This window comes from Apaloderma vittatum, unplaced genomic scaffold, assembly GCF_000703405.1.
Source record: "Apaloderma vittatum isolate BGI_N311 unplaced genomic scaffold, ASM70340v1 scaffold18874, whole genome shotgun sequence".
Lineage (NCBI taxonomy): Eukaryota > Metazoa > Chordata > Aves > Trogoniformes > Trogonidae > Apaloderma > Apaloderma vittatum.
In genome coordinates this window covers 1-23,601 of record NW_009713479.1, presented here as the reverse complement: position 1 = coordinate 23,601, position 23,601 = coordinate 1, and the positions used below count along the sequence as shown (strand labels likewise).

Here is a 23,601-nt window from a genome sequence, read left to right as displayed (position 1 = left end):
TCCCTATTTTCATCACGTTCCAGCAGCAAAAAAAAAGATTTTTAAGGAGCTTTTACTAAGTATTGCCCCTGAATAAGTATCTCTCACCTTCATCCCCCTCAATATCTACAAATTTTGATAATGCTTTTGAACCAGGAGCTCAGGAAAAGAAGGAAAAAAAGCCTACCCCAAAAGGCAGCAGCGGCGGCTATGCTCAAGGGCAGAGCTCCACCAGCAGCTCTTGCAAAGAATCCTAAAGCCAATCTGTGCTCTATTAAATATTTCCAAATAGCCACACCAAAAAGAAAAAAAAAAATCCAGCATGTGCAGACATCATCTAATGCTCCACATGTGCACATGATCCAAAAAAAGGCATATTATAAGTTATAAACTCTAGTAGAAGAGAAGACTGGCCCACTGAGGTGGTTAATAAGTAGGTCAGATTTCCTGCTTTTGGACGGAGCAGATCGACACTGGATCATTTAGTGAAGGAAGCCCTTTCACCTCCACCTCCCACTTCCACTTTTTTAAAAAAAAAAACTTAAAAAAAAATCTATTTTTAGCCAGATCAGTATTTAAAGAAAAAACAACAGGATGCAACGTACACAAAGCTCATTCTACAGCCTTAACAAAAATAAAATAAATCTACATCTTGAAAGAACCTGCAGTCTGACATATTTTCATCCTACTTATTTTCTGTCCTCAGTTCACTTAAAATCACTTACGTGCAGGACTCTAACGACAGGTTGACAAAACATTTATTAATTGGAAAAACCCCTCAGTTACAGAAGTACTTCAAATACGAGAATTATCTTCTACACTATCCTGTCCACATGTCACGTATATGCAAGGATTCTGCCTCAATTTATTTTATTACTTGTTTAAGCAGTATAGCTTAACAGGAGTCTCAAGAGTGAACATCTTGGCATATCCCTAGTGCTTAGAAAAGCCTGTGTCTTGGTTAAGAATAACGATTTTGAGAGACTGTACGCTCTGAGCTATTCTGGAGTATGTTACTGTCAAGGAAAGCAGTATTAAACAAGTTAAGCTTCGGTTCTTTTCAAGCCAGAAATATGCCAGTTTATATGAATTAATATGTTTATATACTGATTTAAGTACATACTTAGGCACACACAAAGCAAAACCCGAAATTCAGGTCCTGATGGCCTTGGGACACCTAGGATGACGCTGGATCCTGTGTTCTCAGGTAATGAGAGCTGAGGCATGTGTGAAAAATGGAGCAGATCACACATCTGTAAATCAACAATATCTCACAGCACTAAAAATTCCTTCCGTTCAAAAAGAAATCGAACATGGAGTTCTGCATTTACCTAAAAACAGCTGCAAAGTCTGCAGCTCATTATGGAGCATGCAATGCCAATACGCAACTACTACAAAAACACCGTGAACTTTGGTTTGAGACTGTCGGAATTCATACCCTGTGCTTCTGACCTTGCAAACATATTCCCTCTTTCCACAATCTCTCGCAATCCAACACTTTCGGACTTCTGTCAATAATACCCACAGAGTGGGGTATTGCAGCTTTGTTTCACCGTAACTACAAAGAGAACACACGCTGTGGAGTCTGAAGGTGCTTACAGCCTTCACAGTGACTTTTTGAAGACACTGGTTTGAAGGGAACTGATTGGCCTTTACTTGTTTTGGAAACTATCGCTGAGGAAACAAATGCACTTTTCAATTATAAATTAATCACCTTGTAGCAACGGCATAATGTTTAAGATGAAGGATCAGTCTTTGTATATATCGCATTAACTACGCACTAAGGAACAGAGAGAGGTATTTTTCCACCGCTCATAAAACCTACAGCATCACTTATGCTTTAGTCTTCAGTAATGATGCACAACAGAGCACACGATACCCAGCCCAAGTGGAATTGTGTAGCTAATCACACACCCATCACTATGCAGCATAAGGTTTTCACAGACTTGAGAAGCATCTTATTTAAGCTTTCATCCTTTACTCAAAATAAAGTGATTTTGATTTGTCTTCTGTTGTTTCTGAACCAGGAAATCATACCCTCATGTTTTCCAGAGGGTCAACTTGCCTTCATTTGGTATTCATTTGACACTTGTGAAACCCTGTTATAATGAAATTATGACCATTTTCCAGATCCAATCTTACTTCAAAGAAAAGTGCCAGACAACAAAGTATCTTGTCTCAGTATTTGGCAGGCTGAAGCATTTGCTAGTATTTTGAAGGGAAGTCCCATTATGGCTCCTTTCTCTCTCTCCCACATAGGAACAACTGCTCCAGTCTCACAGTCACTGCCACAGCCACCCCGAAAGGCACCCATCCCGCACAGCGCCCTGAGGGGACCAGAATTTGGGGCAGCTGATAGATTCTGTGAGCTGGAGGCTACACCACCACGCAGTGACAGTGCACCCTCTTCTGGCCAGTGACACCCCCTCTGCTCCCAGGGCTGGGACTGGGAGAGCTTCCAAAACTAGAGAGCAGAGGCGCAAAGCCCAGTTCGCAGCACCAGAAGTGTCCATCGTCCCTGTTCACCGTTTCCAGAGGAAAACACACAACAACCCGTGACTCTCCTGCAGTGCAAGGACAAATTTATGCCGAGTTAAATCTCTAAGCTCAAATTCTGTACAGTGGCAGAGCAGAAAAGCAAAGTCTGAATATCTCGGCAGCCCTCAACACACGGTGCCTCCTCCAGCAGCTCAAGACTGGGACTGCTTGCTGCCACCTCGCCTTCCCTGTGCCAGCACAGCCCCTGGGCCAGGGCACAACATACCGGGTGCTGGAGCAAGACTGAAAGAAACTGGATTTTTATTGTAACTTCACTTGAATCCTGCAACACCTCTGGGATGCCACCAAGCAAAGACAAGAATACAGACACTATAAATCCAGCCGGGCAGGCGCCTGTGCTGCAGTCAGCAGGTGGCACCAAGGACTCACCTGCGGCTCCCCAGGCTGGACCCTCCCAGCTTTGGCAAACTCCACTTTACGAAAGCTCAAGCTCTACCAGTGAAACAAGTTTACAGTCACTAGTGAGGAATCATGAGCTATTACTTACAACTTCTGCAAGAACAGAATCAGTCTGGAAATATTTTGGGCAAATTAACTAAAAATAGCAATCAGGAAAGAGGCGAGCACTTCTTTCCCAACTGTTCATCAGCTTCTGGCATAGCCCCACACTCCCACAGGGCTAGAGAAGCCTAGAGAGCATCAGCAGCAAGAGCTTTTCTCATCTCTCTGCTTCTTATAATCACTTTAAAGAATGTTTTTCCCCCACTTCATTTGATTATAGTTAGTTTAGACATCACTTTGAAAAACATAAGACCTCTTCATACAGAAAGTAAAGTCTCTTTACTTTCAAGAAATTATATAATGAATTCAAATATATTATTCTATTTTTGTCTGTTTTATGCAGGTCACAGCCATAAATCAGTCTTGATCTTCTAATACAGACATATTAATCTCCTCCACTGTCAACAAACCTTGAAACATCTGACTACAAAGTCTTTTTTTCCAATTTGGATTATAAAAAAAAGAGAATAATCCAATTTATTGTTATATGCAAGAAAAAAACAAACACGGGAAGAACTAAAGCTTGTTATGCCTGTAGAATAAGGTGACTATACACAGAATTTTGTCTAACAGAGTGTCTTGAATAGTTACCACACGTAGCAAGGTGGATTCCAGAGCCAAGGGATAACAAATGAGGTCATCAGAAGGAGATTCAAAACAAACAGAAGGAGCACGTGGAGGTGGCTGTGGAACGTACAGCATCCATAGTGCCTTCCCTACAGCAAAAGCCTACACAGGTTCAAAAAGCAATCAGCTATAAATGCTTAAAGAGAAATGCACAAAATCTCTTATCCCTGGCGTAGGAATTCCCTGAGATGCAAATCCCTGGAGACAGGATTGGGTCATGAAGAAGTACCCCTGTACACACTCACCCTCTGAGGAGCCAAAGGGTGGGGGGCAGCAGCACCCACACGTGCAGAAGTTGCAGGGGAAGAACCAGGCAAACCACCTGCATGACCAAGGTGTTTCTCCTGTTGAGGAGCACTCAGGCCTGACGTGGTGGCCCAGGGCTTTAGGCTACTGACAAGCCCGAAGCGCACGGACATTTGGCAATAGCCATAATCGAGCATAAAAGGTAAAACGAGCAACAGAGATGCACGGCACAGATCGAATTTGCTTTGAAGTGCTGGAGCAAGGCAGGGGGGAACAGAGAGGTGAGGGCACAAGGCATGTGTTTGCCATGTTTACAGCTGCAGCTGGTTACCTTTTAAATTCATCATGATAAAATTCAGATTTGCACGTCACCATCTCACTGGCTTGACTGTCATCGCGACTCCTCACCCCGCCAAATACATAAAGCTCAGAGGCAACTCCACAGGCCACTGCCCCAAACCTGAGGATTAAAACAAATAAATAAATCATACCTTCTTCTGAACTTTTTCTATTTTTTTTAACCTTCTTTTATATACACACAGACACCATTTATATGTTTAATGAGATGAATCACAAATATGACTTGTGAGCACTTAATTCACACTATACGAAAGAACAAAACAGCAAAGTATTTATCTCTGGCTGAAACGTGAAGTTCCAATTGAATTTTCTTTTGCATCGGAGCAGTATTAATTGTAACTTCAGGAGTGCATTTCTACAAAATTCACATTTATCACTTGGATGCTTATTTTTACTCAGCCACGTTAAATACAGGCCGCCACGATCCAGAAAGGCACGGTGAAGTTCAGAGGGTCTCTGACAGCCACCTTCAGGGCTTCAGCAGAGAAAGCACAACTTCCTCTCGTCAGAAGAGGCTGCATGCAGCAATCTAGTTCCCCCCTTCCACTTCACCCACCTTCTCTCCTTCAGAGGACAGATTGCTGTCCACTGCTGCGTCCGAGGGTCATAACACTCCACTGATTCAAAGAGTTTTCCGTAGGAGCCTCCACCCATTGCATAGATTTTCTTCTTCATAGCTGCATAGCAGCCAATCTTGTGGAAAAAAAGAAAAAGTACATCTAAAATTACACACAAACGCACAGTATTGAAAGCTCAAAACTAACTACACACACACGTGTATGTATTTGGGTTGCTTGTACCACACATCAAACCACGCTCTGCATAAAAATTCTCAGCCACAGTTTTGGTTTGGTATGTAAATAAAGAAGCTGCTCTCTTTCAGGTCATTTTGAGACTATTTGTCACAACTTCTACTTGAAGCAAAAGGTCCATATATGTATATATTGTCATTAACTATTTACCAAGAAGTAATGCATTAACATACAACGCAGCTCTTACCTTTCTAACCATGGTCAAGTCTGGCTGCTTGGTCCAGGTCCGGCTATAAATATCATAGCTCTCCATAGAGATGAGCTCCCTTTCGCCATCCTCACCTCCCAGAATGTACAGAATTCCATCAATCTCTACCACTCCAAAATTATGTCGCGCCTAAGGAATAGCAATAAAGTCAACACTGTAAAATATAATTGCCAGTGTGAATGATTCTATATAATTTTTTTTTTACAGTACATCTTGTCTGCAGGGTGATATTGGTATTATGTCTGGGTGGTGTTTTTGTTTTTGTTTGTTTTGTTTTTCAAATGGTGAAGTCTTAAATTCCAGAATAAGATTATTAATTTATTCAACTAAACAAAGCAAAGGGTATTCAAAAAAGACAGAGTAGCAAAAGCCAAAGAGACCACGCAGAAGCATAAGAAGAGAGCCTGGCTGCAGTTCAGTTTGCACAACAGTGGTCTCCACGATGAAGCTGTTGCTTTCAGGTCTCTAAAGCAGCAAAACTGGGACCCGTTTTCTGTGAAAAGGCAGCTCTTCTATTTTCTATGCAGGAACACTGCTACCCCGAGTCTCATAGTAAACATAATGTATCATAAAGCCTTACTCACAGTAAGCAGGAAACTTAACAGATCGTAACTACAAATGTGGCCAAAACTACAGCCCTTTGCCAACCCGAGACTGTAATGAGGAAAATCCTGTGGCAAATAATTTCTCAATAAACACCTCATGCTGATTTTAGAAGATAAACACACACCTGTGTGAAGGATATGTTTACAAATAATAAACTGTTACTTTTTGATGGAACGCAAACATGAAGGAGGAAGCATTAGCTCAAACCAAACCTAAATATATGTGTGCAAGCCAAGTTCTGTGTGTTGGCCAGTCCTCTGCCCATCTTTGCTGCACGGTCGATCCCTTTGTCCATTTAAGGGTTCTCTTTGTTTTAGAAGGCCAGTGTATGCAGAACATTAAGCACACTACATGGCTGATTCACCATGCAGCTCCTGACATTTCCTAGTTCAGCTTTACAGCTAGCTCTTCACTAATGGTTTAGTTTTTCCAGATCCAGCAGTCAGTGTCAGACCACAAGTATCACAGGATACAAACAGCAGTCAGTCTGTAGCATGAGTTTGAATGTGTAAGAAGCAAGAGACTGGAGATCCAGAAAAAAAATTTTGGAGAAGAAAAGGAACATTTTGCCAAAACAAAAACTTAAATCCCAACAGTTAGATAGTGATCTTGCCTCGTTCATTGGTGGTAAGGAACTCCACGAATTGGTATCTGGATCATACTTCTCTCCAGAGCTTAGTGTTCCCTTGTTTTCATCCTGACCACCAAGCACAAATAAAAATCCTTCTGTAAAACAAAAATGTGACACGATCTTAAAAACGGGACTTGCACCTGTACACTGAGCAAGACAACGTGACTGGTGAGCTGTATCCAGATCAGTCACAGGCCTGACTCTGGACTGGAGAAGGCAAAGCACAGACTTACATCTGGACTCAAGTCTACCCCTGCAGATGCTCCTCAACATATTCAGTGATGCAGCAACTAGAATCCACTTAAAACATGAAATACTCCTAGAGAGACAGACGTAGCAGATTCCCACAAAATGTTGCAGGAATAGGGAATTTAAGACACTCAGATGACAGGGATTTTCACAGAATCAAGTAAAATGTTTTGGGCAGACAAAGGGGAAGCATGAAATAACCCCAGTGCAGTCAATCTTAAACAAAAAAAATATTATTATAAGCTCTATTTCAGATTTTGAGGCACTGGTAAGTTTTCATAATGTTGACTTCACAAATACAAAGTTCCCCTTTACCTGCTGACAATACTCCATGATTGATCCTTGGAATACTCATAGGAGCAAGTTCAATCCAGAGCTGTCTATTGGGATCATAAAGAGGACACATACACCGCATCACTGAGGTTGGTTTCCGTGATCTGAACACAGGGCAGGGAGGGAGGGAACAAACAAAAACAGAAAGACAAGACGGTTTTACGAGTTCACTGTTACCAACTTGTGGCCAAAGCTTGTTTGTTCATGTTTTAATATGTATTCATAAAGCGAGGCATTTCCCTGGCACAGAGAAGATCCCCAAACCAACTGTGTGTAAGCTGAGTGTTGTACAGACTGGAGACATAAAAAGCAGACGTACCTCATTTGTTCTGTATCTGCCTATAACATTATTTATAAAAGAACTTTGAACAAACTAAAAAGAACTCACAGGGAGTATTAGTAATGTCTGAGTAAAGCAATCCACACACCGATGTGCAAAATATTACTTGAGCATTTTGTTGCACTTCCATAAAAAGCAAGTATCTAAGCGCTAAATGTACTTTAAACAGGACAAAACCTTCCCCTCTGCTGCAGGGTGTACTCAGAGAAAGAAAGGGATTGGTGTGTGGAACAGGTATTTTCACCTGGCATCTCAGATGCACCAATAATGACTTTTTTTGGAAGCACAGCTATTATAAACAAAGTAATTAAAGCACACATTCATTATTTTCAAGATTTATTGTAGATATTTTTAAAAATCGTTAAAAAGCTTATTGAACACTCGGTGCTTATTTTGAATAAAGTCTGTTCAGTTTTAATTAAAAACCAACAAACCAGCCAACCCTTACTGAACAAACAACATGGTGAATGTCAGGAAATTATCACAAAAATAACTATTTATTGCTGAATCATTCACAAAGGCATTTTAGGTGTGTCTGACCACCTTAAAAACAAACTCAAAGATAGAGTAACAAGCCCCTTAGGTGCATTTTAGTCTCTCCACACTGTGTTTTCAGCCGGGAATGCGAGAGAGCTGTGACAACCTGTGATGCCACTTGGTACTTACACTCGTTCTTCTCCACCAACAGTCACTATACACTCCGAGTAACCCCGGGGCTTGAAGGAGGCCAGCATCGCCTCTCCCTGCTGGGGCGGCGTCAGGGGAATATTGTTGCACTCTTTGACGATCTCCCGTACCAGCGGCTCGCTCATCATCTGCTCACGTAAATACGCTGCATCCAAGCCCGAGACCCACACTGCCGACATGACGTCCTTCATGTGAACCTACGGAAAGAGACAAATGCCAGAAAAATCCCCCCAAACTTTACCGAGCAGCATTAAGACACTCATACATACAGATATTTCAATATTTATCAAAAGTTTAAAATAGTATTTTTTTATATTTGGAAATTATAACACAATCTACACCATAATGGCATTAAGCCTTCAAAGTTTCAATATAAACGTGGTGCTTGCTGAATACAAAACCAAGATCATATCATCAAATGCCAAAGAGGTACTTTTTTCTCTAAAGCCTATTAAGCAATAAATAGATAATATATCACCAACACTTTTACTGCAATCCTGCTGTCTGCATTTCAGGCGAAATTCAACTATCTCTGTAAATGCAAGATTAGCCCCAAAAGAAACGTGCTTATTCCCACAGTCTACAAACACACCAATCTGGGCCACATTCAAAACAAACATTTGGATGTCCTGACCTTTCTCGATTCTGAATCGTGAGAAATCCACCTAATCACGGCTTCAAAGACGTATCTTTCGTTGCCAACATTGAGCTTTTCCATCGACAGCACTTCTTTCAGTTTTTGAGGAGTCAGTTCCAAGAATTCCTCTGTGCTGCTGACATCTCGAAAGTGAGTTTCCAGATACTCTGAGGCAAGGTAGTGAACATGATGCAAACAATAGTGCAGTGCAAAGTCCCGAATACCAATACAGTTCTCAGCAGCTATGCAACCTTCTAAAAACTCACAGCAGAGAGTTTTTAAGTCTGTAAGCAGCAGGAGATCAGCTGCCTGTACCACATCTTGGATAGTTTCTTCATTTAGCCTGATCTGCAAGAATTAATTTAGAAGTTATAGCTACTATCACTCATTTGTTTCATGACATGTCCGCGTTCATTACACTCATTCTCAGTGGCTGAAAAATGGAGCATTAATGCCAGGGTAAAAATCACAAGAAATCGATACGACTATTACATGTTTGTAGATTAACACAGGGATGGAAAGGCGTTTGCCTGAGAGAAGGTGCCAAGTAGAATTTTGTGCCTCAATTAAAATTGCTTATCTAATCTGGGAACCTAAAATTCATTTTGCTGCAATATATATACATGTTTTAAAATGCACGTCCAGAAGAGAATTTCAAGCCGTGTCTGCCTTTTCTTTTTCTGCTGAAAGTTAAAACTTTTTCAGCAATCTTAGTCTGGTTCCAAATAAACTGAACACACCAACTTTAATTCCTCCTAAGGCTACTGGCATGAAGACCTGCCGGGGCTGGCGGTCAGCGGCGAGAGGCCGGCGAGGTGGGCAGGAGGGTCAGTGAGCGCATTTGACATCGACTCCTTTAGAGTCCTTCCCCAGGGCATGAGAACAGCAGCGCCGACTCCTGCAGCATCTACTGCCTCTGCTTCACACGCACAGCCCCGGTGTGATGGATCGCTTGGCAGACGTTTTATTACAAAATTTGAAACTTTCACAGCTTTATCTTTCAAGATAGCAGTGTTAAAGCCCAAGTTATTTTGCTAAATAGTTCAGTTTCCATCTAGGGTTTTGGTTTTGTTTTGTTGTTGGGGTTTTTTTTAATACCATACCTGCCCACTGAAGATGTAATCTAGTATCTCTTTCATGATATCAACAGATATCCCTTCAAGTTCAATCTTGTATGTTGAGCCATCATCCTTTGGAGGATTGTAATTCAATTTTGTTCTAATAGAGGAGAAAAGAAAAAATAAAAAAGTTCATCACCTGGGCGTGACTTGCTCAGTTTTCTGAGGAAACAAATGCTAGCTACAGATCTCTTGAGCTATAACAGAGATACTAAAAACCTTACAACACAATGTGAAAATTGTCTCTCAAATTAGCATGGAAAGGAAAGGATGCATGTATGATCTTTAATATCACTCATCGCATTTCCAAACTGAACAAATACATTAACCTTTCAAACTACTCATGGCATTAAAAAAATCCAAGTAGCTTTTTCGCAGCTCATTCATCACAAGTATTCAAAACTTCACTCAGAACTTCAAACGGAACGGCAGCTCTGCAACAGAAGAAATACCAGGATATGCTTTGATAAAGGTGGGGAACGAAACACATCAAAACAAAAAACGCTTTACCAAGAAAAAAATTAATTACAGCAAGCCGATGTGATCGGAATACACACTGGCAGCACAACTATTTGGACTGCATTACCAGGTTGTGTAGTTTCTGATGTTATCAGCCTAATGCTACGCCTGGCTGGAACTGAACGGCGCTCACAGTTGTAGGAAACGGCCCATGTGCTGCTCAACCGAGCTTTAAATATTCACCTCCATCAGTGGACGCTTTGCTTACGAGCAATTTCTTTAAAAATATCAGGAGCGGTTTGATTCTTTGAACAGAACGAAGTGGGGCTGGGGGAAAAGATGAGGAAATAATAATAGTACAGCAGACAACTTTGCTTTCAATCGTCTGTTAGCGCAAACACTTTTCCAGGAAAGACAACTTTAAGCATTCAAAAGGCAGTAGTCTCCACCGGTCTAGTGAAAACAGCCACAGGAGCTCTTAAAAGATCATTATGAACATCTTTTTAACATGCTTTAGGCAACAAAGTATAGATTATATAAGGACAGAAAAAACTGTTTCAATACCTCCATGGACACAGAGATAGGTACATCTATATGACAGCACATTAAAATAAAAGCCTCAAGAAACTTCTATATTCATTTGAACATATTCTTAGACAGAATTAGCTTCTCAGTGTGAAAAGCTGTGGCTTTGCTAAGCTGAAAGTGTCCAGTTTGTTGGAGTCTTCTGCTATCCACACTGATACCAAGCAAGTGGGACTTACTCATACTACATAAATGGGACTTAGCTAATAAGGGCAGATTCTGCTTCACTTACTCATATCAGAATAAATGAGTTTCGCCCAAAATAAGATATACCTCGCAGCAAATAAAACCCTAGACTACAAGAAGCTATTTTTAAGTGTGAATAAGGATGGTAATTTTAGCCCTGAAGTTAATCATATTTGCAGTCTTGCTTTCGCATCGCTTTTCTACGCCACACGAGCCCCCTGGCCAGTGAGCAGAACACCCAGGGAGGGAACGCGGCTGCGCTGCTCACGCACGGCCGGACGAGGTCTGAATCTGAGCTCTTCACCCTGCATTCGCACAGCACCTAGCACAAGTTATAATACAAAATATTAACAATAAGATAATATGGATTAGGAAATTGCTTAGCTCCTTACACTCAGAAGGAAATTAGAAAGTTAAGCCTATTCTCTCCATGGTCTGTGTGATTTCCAATACAGCTCGTGCTGCAATAGCAGATGTTGATTTGTACCTTGTCAGCTGAAAATTTCTCAAGATTCTGCACATTTGAAGCAATACAAGTGTCTCAACTCACACCATCCTTGGCCACATGGAACGTGCATCTTTTGTGCCTACAAACTCCAAACTAACGAAAGCGCATAATACGCACAGAGCGACACACCTTCTGAACTCTAACAGTGTCAATGCTTCTTTACACACATTTTAAAATCTATCCAACCAAACTACCTTAATTTTAATTACACCAGCTACATTTGAGGTTTGGGTTTCTTGTTTTGTAACGAAAGCTGCGTCTTGTTTCCTGGAGTGAAACTGTGTTTTCTTTAAATTTAACATAAAAATGCACCACAGTTTGCTGAGTCTGGCTTCCTTCACCAGAAAAGAGAGACAGTCAGGTGGTACCTGGCTCTCCTGCCTATCAGGTTACTATGAGTAGCTGGTATGGTCAAACACACAGCGGTACCTACGCAGAACCTGGGCAGTCCAGCCCCCTGTGAGGATTAAGCCAGATGCAAGGCATATAATAAACACATTAAATGCAAGCACTAATGGAGAGATTAGGGAAAGGACTAGTTCGATTTATCACTAACTTTCATCTTGGCATCACCTGTACACACCCAAGCTAAATCACCCCATTGCGTGGACTTTACACTGACGCCTCCTGGAAACAAGAAGGTGTTGTTCAGAGTTTTGGGGTCTTATCAGGCTAATGGTCTAATTACTGCGCACTTTTTCAGGCATCAGCAGTTGTTAACCTGAAAAGAAACAAGCCAGCCAGTGATGCATGCCCAAAACACAAACTCAAAGCAGAAAAATAGCCTCGAGAACAAAAAGATTGATTTCAAAGTTATAGATATTGGTAGGTAGGCAAACACCTTAAACAAACACATCCCACCTCAGACTAAGCTTTGTTCCTATCATCTGTCCTGAGAAGCAGTAGTTATCCATCTGTCACACAACTTTAATTTGCTAGTTAATAAACTAGTAGGCTACTTATTTTGGTACAAAGGTGTCTGAGCTACGGCATGAGAACCATTCCCAAAGGGCATCCTGGCTGCGGGACTGAATGGCTGCTGGAAAGAGGGGAGGGAAAATAAATAAAAAAGCAAAGACATATTATAATCAGGTTTGAGGCTGGAAAAGTTTTAGAAAACTGCCAGTTTAATGTGGAAAGAAAGCTGAAGGATGAGAAAAAAGTAGGAGGTATGTGAGCAGAAGGCAAGGAGCCATCCCCTCCTCTTGCACCACCCAGCACCGGCTGTTACCTGCACCCACACCTCGCTAGCGAGGCGAGCTCTGGGCACCCCCATCAGAGCACACAACAGGCAGAAGCAGAGTTTCAAAACACGTTTGTTCCCAGGTCAGAGAGGCAGAATGGACAGCACGTAGTGAAACGTCTAGCCCTGGTCTTCTATCACATTTCACTTTTGGAAAAAGGGTTCTAGCTATGCTTAAGCAGAGGTTTTCTGACGTGTCAATAACCCAGGACGGAGGGTGCTTGCTTTCCGCCATGCTCTTCCTCACGGTGATTTATTCAGCCTGTGATTCGTGTGGCCGAAAGCTGCAAGTGGCAATGAGCAGGCCAGGGTGCAGAGATGTGCCCAGCTGCAGAGAGCTGCTTCGAACACACACGTGGAAAAGCTTCCTACTCCCGACAACATTTCTAATTACTTTAAAAGCACTCCAAGCTGCCAAGCCACAGCAGGAAAGGCTGCCTCAGTCTTCCTTAATTCAAACCAAGGACCAGAACATCAAGATTTAAAAGGAAGTAAAACCCCCAGAGCCAACCAAAAGCCCATTAGCTGGGAGCAGAGCACAGCTCTGTCACACGCAGACACATGCAGAGCTGGGGGAAACAACACAAGGCAACTTCTTCACCCTACACATGTTTTAAAACAATGCTGTCCATTTTTAAATTAAAAAGATCATCATTGTAAGTTGTGACTGCTTCCAGTAAGACAAATAGTCTTCTGTAAATGCATAACATCCACCCCATTCTCCTGTACCTGGTTAGGAAAACCACTTGGCACGTACTAGACCTTGAGCAAGTGGCATAAGAACAGCTGGGTTTATGGTTTATGCTGTGTTTCGATGCTGCATGTCTGCAACAAATTTGGAATCTGCTCCCCCACATCACTTAAGGAATACAATCCTAATGACTCATCTCAAATGACACTACATAAGGCAGAAAGAGGAAAAAAATCCAATACCTCCTCTGTGTATGTAAGCAACAATATAAGCAAGGTAAATTGTTAAAATGAAAACAAGAACTTAAGAGTAAACGTTGATATTGCTAGGAATCACAATTCATATCCAATGGCATAAAGTATATTACAATGATTAAAAAACAAAAACCAAACCAACAGATAAATTTAGGACTGTCCACAGATCTTGTTAAAATTAAGACTGATCTTCCAACATACCTCTTATTTTAAAAGAGCGTAACAAAGCAAAACACAGTCACACTTCCATCTCTGCCTCCAAGTCCCTGTGACAACACTGTTGTGGGACGGGTAAGATGCAAGAGACACACGTTAAGAAAGGGTCCACGTGTCTGAAAACTTGGTTTTCCTAACTTTCACAGTTGGCAGTTTACAGAAGGTGGAATGATAATTTTAAAAAACCCAACCAAACAAAACAACAAACAAAATTAAAAACAAGACAAAGAACTCAGCCACCACTGGTAACACCTAACAATTCTGTGGGAATATCATTATCTTTAAAACTTTTGCTTTGTTTGTAAACCGTTATGAAAAGGTAACCGAGGTGTTTCTACAATAGTGATATAAATTATGAAGAGAACAACAGTGTAACTCTTTGAACACTTTAATCCTTAGAGAGCTCATATATTGGTACCTAACCAGGTAAAGAACACGGCTGTCGGCAAAACTGTGTCTTTGTGAATGGGAACACTCTAGACCCCACTCACCTCAAGAAGGTTTATGACATTTACAGAGAACAACAGTCAAAAACTCGGGAAACAAACCGACGCGACGCTTCCGTTTTGATGCTTTGCAGCACAAAACTTTTACCTGCTCTCACGTCATCGCACCGCAAACGACGCAGTTCCCTGACCTACTTACAGGGCTGTAGCAGGGTGTCAGGACCAGAACTGCAGGAGACAAGAGGGAAACGCTTTGTCTTTTTGAAAGGAGCAGTCTTTCCAAATTAATGATTTTGCTCCAGATTACCCAGAAGGGCTAGTCTGCACAAGCTTTGCCCATATTGCCACACCAGCAAGCCTTAGTATTAAGAGTAGCAAAGCCATCCAAGAGTAATAAAATTCGGGGTTGATGATATATCCCTTACCTGCATCCGTTTCTTGGCCTTCCCCACAGAGCATTAGCATTTAAAAATGAATTTCTACCTCCAACAAATGTTTCCAGCAAAGACATGCACCAAACCGAAAACACGCTCACAAGGATGACTCAGTCCCAAAAATGACAGGCAAGGACTTTGAGATTTTGCATCAGTAAGAAGAAAACTTTAAAATTCTGCTTTTGATGCAAACATAAGGTCAATTTGGTCTCCTCCTGATCTGGGCTTCCTTATGTAGGTTTGAGTATTTCAAGTACCAGTTTTCCATGCTAAATCTAATTAAGTCTTACTTAGGATTGACTATTTTAAAAGTTTTTCCATTTGTCTGCCCTTATCCCTGCACTACTTTCTTCCATGAAGGCTAGTCTTTCTGTGTGCAAAAAAACCCTTAATAATCACATTATTAAACAGCTCAGACACAAAAACATGATGCAGCAGTTCACTCCACCCACTGCCGTCCTCCAAAAAGGTATTTTACAACCAAATCAGAAGGTTTCCTTTGAGGTCGCACCCTGGCCTTTAGCACCACACATAAAAGACAGTCTTCACCACACCCTGCAAAGGGTGCCAGCTCTCAGAGGATTTTGGCTATGCCTCTCTTCTTAAGATTATCTGTAACTGCAACTCCAGGTCTCAAGGCAAAGCAGTCCATCTAAGCTCAGCACAAAAACCTGCGCAAGTCGCTTTGCTTGGTTTAAGAGAAACAACAACTAGGAATAACCTACTTTTTTTTTTAATCCATTGGAAAGTTTAAGTCAGATAAAAACGTAAGGCTTTCTCCTCCACCCACAGGGAAGAAAAAGAGAACAAAGCCGTTCCTTCAGCAGCAGCACAGGGGACATGCACACGGACACTCATGGGCTTCAGTCAATGAAGAGCTTGTTTACCCCAAAAATCTGAAGTTACTCCAACTACACTGAGCTCATCTCGAGCTGGACTGTAATCTCAGTTGGAAATCTACTCTCAGCCAGCACATCTTGTCTAAACATGCAAGTTAGCCCTAAGCAGACAGAACACACACTTGACAAACACAGTCCCCAAGAAAGGGCCCTTGGAGATTCTCAGCAGCAGTACGCTTACCTACCGTTTCATTTTACTTTGTGTTTGCTGGGGTTGTTTGTTCGTTTGTTTGTTCACTTGTTTTTTAGTCAACTTGGAAAACAACCAACCAACTGTTCCAGCTGAGCTTACAAACAAGCAATGCAGATGACCTGGCTGCTGAGCACCACCGATGGCTCGTGCCACACGCCTCGTACACGGCACAGAGCGCTGCTTGGCCTCATCTACGTGTGGCCGAGCAGACCTGCCTGAGCAGTCGCTGGTTGGAAAACACCAATGAACCTGCTAAGAAAACCTGGTTCAATGAGTTTTTTTATAACTCACTTGTCCTTACAGCACATGGCAGAAATAAGCAGAGTCAGACTTTTTATACGACAAGCACGAAGTTGAATGGACAAAATTACAAGTGCATGGGGAGCACCACGGGACAGCAAGAAGATGCCACAACCATTGTGTTTCTTTAGGGATCCAGCTGCGGGAGGCACCAGAACTCCAGACACTGCGGGATCTGGAAGAGGGAGATCTGCGAGGCTATCCCAGAGTGACGGCACAGCCAAGAGGAAAACGGAACCAGGAGTGTGGGTTTCACCAGCAGAAGGAGGAAGAGCCTGCAACTCACAGTACTGAGCACGTCCAAAAACAAGTGCTGTAGTCGGCAACTTGGAGTCATTCGGGAGATGTAACCCAGCGGGCCCGAGGCATAAACCAGCCACTAACTACATGGTATTAAGAATGTATTTCCTTGACAGGCAACAAGTCATTTCAGAGCTGTCCATAACAGAGATGTTTTTTGTTTTCTTGGAAATAGTAAGCAGTGGCATAGCTACAACACAGGAGGCAAACATGAGATGGGAGACTGCCCACCCTAGAGGTAACGCTACACTGGTACTCAGCACCAGGACAGAAAGCTTTGTACAAGGTATCAAATAAGAGGTCTGAACTGAGAGTGAAGAAACAAATTCTTTAAAACCATTAGTTACTTTTCACATTTGTCAGTCCACAGGAGGAAGAAGTTCCTTTTGTAACTGCGGCTGAGACCAATGCAAACAAAATGGGTTTAAAGAAAAGGACAAAAATCGGAACACAACAAAACCTAAAACACAAATCATGAAGTCCTGAGCCATTAACTCCAGATTTTTCTCCAGACGCGTGAGCACCTTCAGAGCAGCGCTGTCCCAGCCACAAAATACGTTTTCAAGTGTGCAAGGAAAATTATTAATAAAAACCCCCTTGTTTTAATAATGGAAGTTTTGCCAAATAAGGCCATTACTGCAGCTGTAGAGGCAACCTACAGTGTATAAATTACCCAGTCATCCCAAACAGCTCCCTCCTGCCACACCTCCTTCCACTCCAACTCACCTCTGACATCAGGCACGCAGCTGAACTGTGTGTCTTCAGATACAAAGAAAGGACAAGAAATTTCATCTCAAGTTCTCCTACGTAAACAAGGTGCTTTGGTTTCCAGCTCTCCCTCTCCCTGATGTGTAGGAGCAGCCCAACTGTATTTTCTTACTATTTTCAATTGAGCCTTATTGCTTCCTCCCTTCAGGCCATCTTTAGGGGCTTGTTGGAGCAGGAATATAATTAACAACTCCCCAAAGAGATTTTTCAATCTCTTTTCAAACTATAAACTTCTAACATACTTTTATCACTGTCGCCCTTCAACTACTTATCCAAACGTTACATGCATTGAGGCACTTCTCCTGAGTTATGCCAGGTAGAGAGATTCTGAACAATACAACTATTTTGATTTACTGCTTCTCAAAGTTACAGAGACTTTACAATTCAGTTATCACTACAAAAAATTAAAAATCACAGGTGACCTTTTGGTTCGTTTTGGGGGAGGGAATGAAAAAAACCCCAATATATGCTTAACTTTACAAATGGCTTTAAAAGGCTGGAAGCAAATTCTGGCCTGATTTGCTCCTGGCTTCCTACTACCAGAGCAGCTTGTAAAGTTCCCAAGAGAGTGTCAGAAAAAAAACTTCTGAGAAGAAACCTCGAAGATGATGTGGGTTTGCAGCAGGTACCACCAGGCTGCCCTGCATGTGCAGTGAAGAGGGAACGAGCCCCAGCACAAGCACAACGCGATTTGGCTCAACCAGAACTTGAGAGCACAGGCTCTGGACAACCAAATGCCTCCCAGCTTCAACAGTAGTTTGTACTCATGACTTCACTACTAGTCCCAAATAGAAACAAGTTTTAAAAGACCACTGAAGTTGTTATACAGGTCAGTTAAACACAAACGGGTATCAGGAAACAAGCAGCAGAATCTACTGGCACGCGTTGGCTTCCGCCTTGCCTCGGTCTACAATATTCATTGTCGAACAAGTGTAACAAAACTTGCCAGGTCGCAGAGTTCCAGCGTGCTGCATGCAGAAGGGACAGCCCGTCCCACTTTCCACACCAGCGCTTGGGGATGCTCACGGACACGCTGCCGCGATGTCCCCACGGACGCCTTCTCACTACTTCACCGCGGCTCAGAGCGCTCCACGTGGCAGCGGGCAGAGGAAAGGACAGCAGTTCAGTGGTGTGGGACACGTCCCACCACCTCCTCACCGAAGGGTATTTCAGCACTGGCAGAGAGGTTACGGTCTTGTGGCTGTGCAAGAGTCTTAACCAGGCCTGCAAAGTTTCAGGGATGTCAGAAGGCTGAACAGTGAGAAGCCTGAACAAGTGAGAAGATGCAAATGCTGACAAGTTATACAAGAAGGACAGCTACTTACAAGTACATGGCAAATAATGTGAAATTAATTTTACACTTATATTTTTGTTCAGTTACATTACGCTCGTCTGGAAAGTGACGAAAATAGGGTTACTGGTCCATTACCAAGTTAGAAAAGCCTTGGGGAACAGTATAGAATACACACACCCCTCTGTAAGCTGTTCACCCAGATGCATGAAAACCAAAGACCAAACTTGCCAAGGTAACAAAAACGTCTTAATTTCATTTCTAATACAGCAGTACAATCCCTGCATAACAACATTAAGTTCATCTAAGAATTCGAGCTTAAATATCTTCCTTGTTAAGGTAGTTCCCACACGCTCCCTGCAATACAGGCAGGCAGACAGTACAGCGGCAAAATATTCAGAGTTGCAAGTTCCAGCTGGCCAGGAACAGCTCACGCCAGACAGCAACAGCTCTGCTGGGATGAGAATATCTGCTGCTACTGCTGAGGATACCAGGAATACTTGGACCAAATCTATCCTATAAGGGTTTGTGAATATATGGTACAACTTACACCAAACTTACTAGTGCAAGCATGGATTATTCCAGTAAAAGCACTCTTACACGGCCATAATTTATATTAGGCTCATAAACTAAATAAATTAAATCAGGGCAACTGAATTTTATCTACTTTAGGGCAATTGCTAGGACAGAAAGTGCTAAAAAAAGGAGTGTAGGCTTCAGGCTGACTTGTTACTTTAAGAGAAAATCAAGAGCTAACCTGGCTCGAATTTAACTTCTCTGGGATGCACAGGCAACATCACTTTGAGCCAAAGCATGCTTTGTCCTATGGCAGCTTCTTCCTGCCGAATCCTCTTTTTCTCAGGCTCAGGAACACACCACAAGATGTTAGAGATATGCAGGAAGACTTCTGGGTTTTGTAAATGCCAGAATTTGCTCCAGGGGCACACGGAGGGATCAGATAAACCCCTACACATAAGGCAATTCTGTAGGAATTCACATAACCACCCCAGACCTCACAGCCCTCCGAGAGCTACAAGCCACTTGTCATTAAGCGGCTGAGGCAAGACCTCAAGAATCAAACTACCACAAAAATGAAAAGTCTTAGTGATCCCACAGACTAAAAATTTAACCATGAAACAGGCATTTCTTTCTTTTCTGTACTTGAAGAAGCCAGCCTACGGGCAAGAAAGGCAGATGAGACCCGCAGCACCGGCAGGACTTCCGCATGTTTCCGCATCCCCTTCACGTCTTTCGACCTCTCCCCACCAAAGCTGCCATTTTTGAGCTGCATGGATAATCCAGTTGCCAAATACCTAGAGGGAAGCCACATCACTATAATTTACAAGTGCCCTACTCATAACCAGGCAGCCAAACAGCTTCCATGCAAAACTAAAAAACAGGTAACGCTCCTCTCTCTGTGGCTGCACAAATCCTTCAGCACACACACTCTGCTCACACCCAACCACCCCCTCACAAAGTCCGTGCCTGCTTATTTTCCTACTCACACCCTAAACTAAGCATTGATGCAAACCCTACACAGCTTCTGAACTCGCCCACCAAGTTGCCCACAGCCACAATACATAATGACACAGCCAGATACAGAAAACACCACGCCAACTCGTACTGCCACTGCTTCACTGCCGAGCACAAGAATCACACATCTACACGTTTTTCTCTTCCAAGTTTTACTTCTGTAATTAGTTAATGGATTTTTCCAAGCTTCCTAGTAGAAATTTTCAGATGGGAGCAACTCAAATCAATCGGCATTTGGAGAGTGTAACAGCCTGTGGTACCAGAGCACACTTTGGAACTATCCACTCTTAAAATACAAGGACATAGAATTCTTGAGTCTCTTGCAGTAGCTCTTCATGCAGAAACCTAAACGGATCATTTTGTTTGAAAAACCAACACTTGAAACAAACAGACTTGCAAAGGCTAGGCATAGGCTTGAGATTAATTTTATCTCCAAAAAAGCCACTGCAACAGTACTTTTGGCAACCTACCTGACCAATTCTACCCAACGTGAAGAGCAGTTGGACTAAGAGATAGATCCTGGAGCGATACAAAGAAGAGAGATAGGTGCAGGTAAAAATTAGGCTCTGCAAAGCCTAATACAAATGTGTTTCTTAATGTGCCATACAAGAACTAGTTATATGTGGGTTTGGTTCTTTACATCTTGCAAGCCCAAGAAGATGAGTAAGCTTAAAAAAGAAAGAACTTAATCATATTTATATATTAACACATGTAACCTACTTTCACACATAGTTAATGAGTTCCTTCATGGGATTTGAATTTGAACAATTTTTGAGTTTAAAAAAACCACAACTCTAACAACTAAAAGTTCTGCTGCTAATGGAGTTATGTCTGGCACTCTTACTCCTCATGTATGCTTAACAAATGTTTCCCCAGTACATTCTTCAGAAATGAACAAAATGCAATACTTAAAGATGGAATTCTGTGAAAAGGTACTTCTCCATAGCATAATTTACAATACCTTTTAATTAAGTGGTCTTTTTCACAGTGAAAAAATGCATATTTCTTGTAAACTCATCTTGCTGTTACCATAGAACAGCAATTTTTCCAAGAATATGACCTCTTTCCACCTAGAGCAACCCTTCTGAATCTTAATTTCAGGTATGGCATATACTCATAGAATCACAGAACATTTTTGGCTGGAAGAGACCTTCAAGATCGAGTCCAGCCTTTGTCCCAGCCCTATGAACACCACTAAACCACGTCCCTCGATGCAACATCTACCCGTCTCTTAAACACCTCGAGGGATGGTGACTCAACCACCTCCCTGGGCAGCCTGTTCCAGTGCCTGACAACCCTTTCCGTAAAGAAATAACATCCAATCTGAACCTCTCCACGCACAACTTCAGGCCATTTACCCCTGTCCTACCCCTCTCCACTAGCGAGAACAGACCAACTCCTGCCTCTCTACAACCTCCTGTCAGGCAGCTGTAGAGAGCGATAAAGTCTCCCCTCAACCTCCTTCTCTCCAGGCTGAACAGCCCCAGATCCCTCACCTGTTCCTTGTACAACACATGCTCCAAACCCTTCCCCAGTTTGGCAGCTGCCTCTGTACCCTCTCCAGCACCTCAATGTCCCTCCTGCAGTCAGGGGCCCAAAACTGGACACAGCACTTGAGGTGCAGCCTCATCAAAGCCGAGTCCAGCGACATGATCCCCTCCCTGCTCCTGCCGACAGCACCGTTCCTGATCCAGGCCCGGATGCCGTTGGCCTCCTTGGTCATCTGGGCACACTGCTGGCTCATGTTCAGCCGGTGTCCACCAACACTCCCAGGTCCCTCTCTGCCCAGCAGCTCTCCAGCCACTCCTCCCCACGCCTGTAGCGCTGCTGGGGGTTGTTGTGGCTGAAGGGCAGGACCCGGCATTTGGCCTTATTGAAACTCGTGATCGGCCTTGGCCCAGCAATCCAGCCTATCTAGATCCTGCTGTAGAGCCTCCCTACTCTCAAGCAGATCGACACCTCCACCCAGCTTTAGTTACCTAAAAAGTGATGATCAACAAGCTAAAAAGCATTCAGGCATTTTCAATAGTATTGGATCAACAGCTCATTTAATTTTCTCACTTTTGTCTTTCACCACAACCTTCCAAAACTGCTTCTCAAGGCAAGCAGTGAAAAAAATACTATTAGTACATAGGCTCCATCATGCCCTTTTTGCAAATTCTTGGTAGTTTTCCCTTTCTGCGAATTTTATTTCTGCTAGTTCAGCTAGCGCAGAGAACTGTTAAGTCTGTCCGCAGTCAACATCTATTTAAAACTTAATCACCAACTTCATATTCTACTTCTTTTTAGTTTACTTTTGTACTTGAGAATGTTGAAGTTGCACTAAAATGGTCATCCAAAATACCACATCGCCTGGAAGCAGATGACGATAAAACACTGAGGAAGGTTGAATTTATTTATTTTTTTTGGAGAGCAGCGTACAGACTCCCCACCCCACCTAGCGCAAATACATAGATTTATGACAACTTCACAGGAAGCTGCAGCTGTAGTTTACTTTTGTACTTGAGAATGTTGAAGTTGCACTAAAATGGTCATCCAAAATACCACATCGCCTGGAAGCAGATGACGATAAAACACTGAGGAAGGTTGAATTTATTTATTTTTTTTGGAGAGCAGCGTACAGACTCCCCACCCCACCTAGCGCAAATACATAGATTTATGACAACTTCACAGGAAGCTGCAGCTGGAAGGAATGCCCAACCATCACAAGAAGTCTGCTACAGACTGAGGAGAATCCTGCATTTAAGTGATACTGAAAGGTCTGCTCCTACTTTACAAAGACAAAGGTAACATCTTTTTTACCTGCAAATGACAGGACTCAGAAATAAAACCCCTACAGAATTAACCCCTTATGTTTCATTTACCCTCTCTGACATGCAGAGATGTTGTATAAAAATCTTACGGCGGGTGTATTCTTTTTTCTTGGATGCCATTGAACTCATCACCACCGAGTGTGATGCAGAAGTTCCAACTCCTGTCAATGGCTGCAGCAAGACCGTTCATGAAACGGGCTTCGCTATAAACACAGCCCAGAATAAACTGTTTCCCGGGCCCCCTCCGAAGCCATGACTGTGCTAACAGAGCTCGTCCTCCCCAGCACTCACCCGCGAGCCGCACGGCTGTGACCGCGCACGCTGCCGGACCCCCGGCACAGCCGGGCTTTGCCACCTCTGGCCGTTCCCGAGTTACGTTCTCAGATATTGCACAGGCACAAGGGAACAAGAGACAGGGAAGACAAACCTATGTTTTGGGGGTTGTTTTCAATTTAAAAGCCGACATTCTTCAGCATCCACAACTGCCAACTGGGGCCGTGTCTTGCTAAAAAGACATCAGGACAAAAAACCCACAAACCCATCAAAAAGGGTCCTGAAGCGCTGACTCGGTGCAGCCGAGGGACACGAC

At 42.7% G+C, this 23,601-nt stretch overlaps 1 protein-coding gene across 1 annotated transcript in view; it reads right to left on the bottom strand.

Annotated features, from left to right (window-relative positions):
- Nucleotides 1-21,922, bottom strand: part of GAN (gigaxonin) — a 25,538-nt gene extending 3,616 nt beyond the window's left edge. The window contains exons 1-11 of the mRNA XM_009868410.1: nt 21,696-21,922; nt 19,846-19,979; nt 18,701-18,767; nt 9,879-9,993; nt 8,773-9,123; nt 8,118-8,335; nt 7,094-7,215; nt 6,512-6,624; nt 5,272-5,421; nt 4,829-4,965; nt 4,244-4,372 (exon numbers count right to left, since the gene is read on the bottom strand). Of these exons, the coding sequence (XP_009866712.1) occupies nt 4,244-4,372; nt 4,829-4,965; nt 5,272-5,421; nt 6,512-6,624; nt 7,094-7,215; nt 8,118-8,335; nt 8,773-9,123; nt 9,879-9,993; nt 18,701-18,767; nt 19,846-19,979; nt 21,696-21,922 (1,763 nt within the window). The remainder of the gene's footprint in view (nt 1-4,243; nt 4,373-4,828; nt 4,966-5,271; nt 5,422-6,511; nt 6,625-7,093; nt 7,216-8,117; nt 8,336-8,772; nt 9,124-9,878; nt 9,994-18,700; nt 18,768-19,845; nt 19,980-21,695) is intronic.
- Between the last annotated feature and the right edge of the window lie 1,679 nt (nt 21,923-23,601).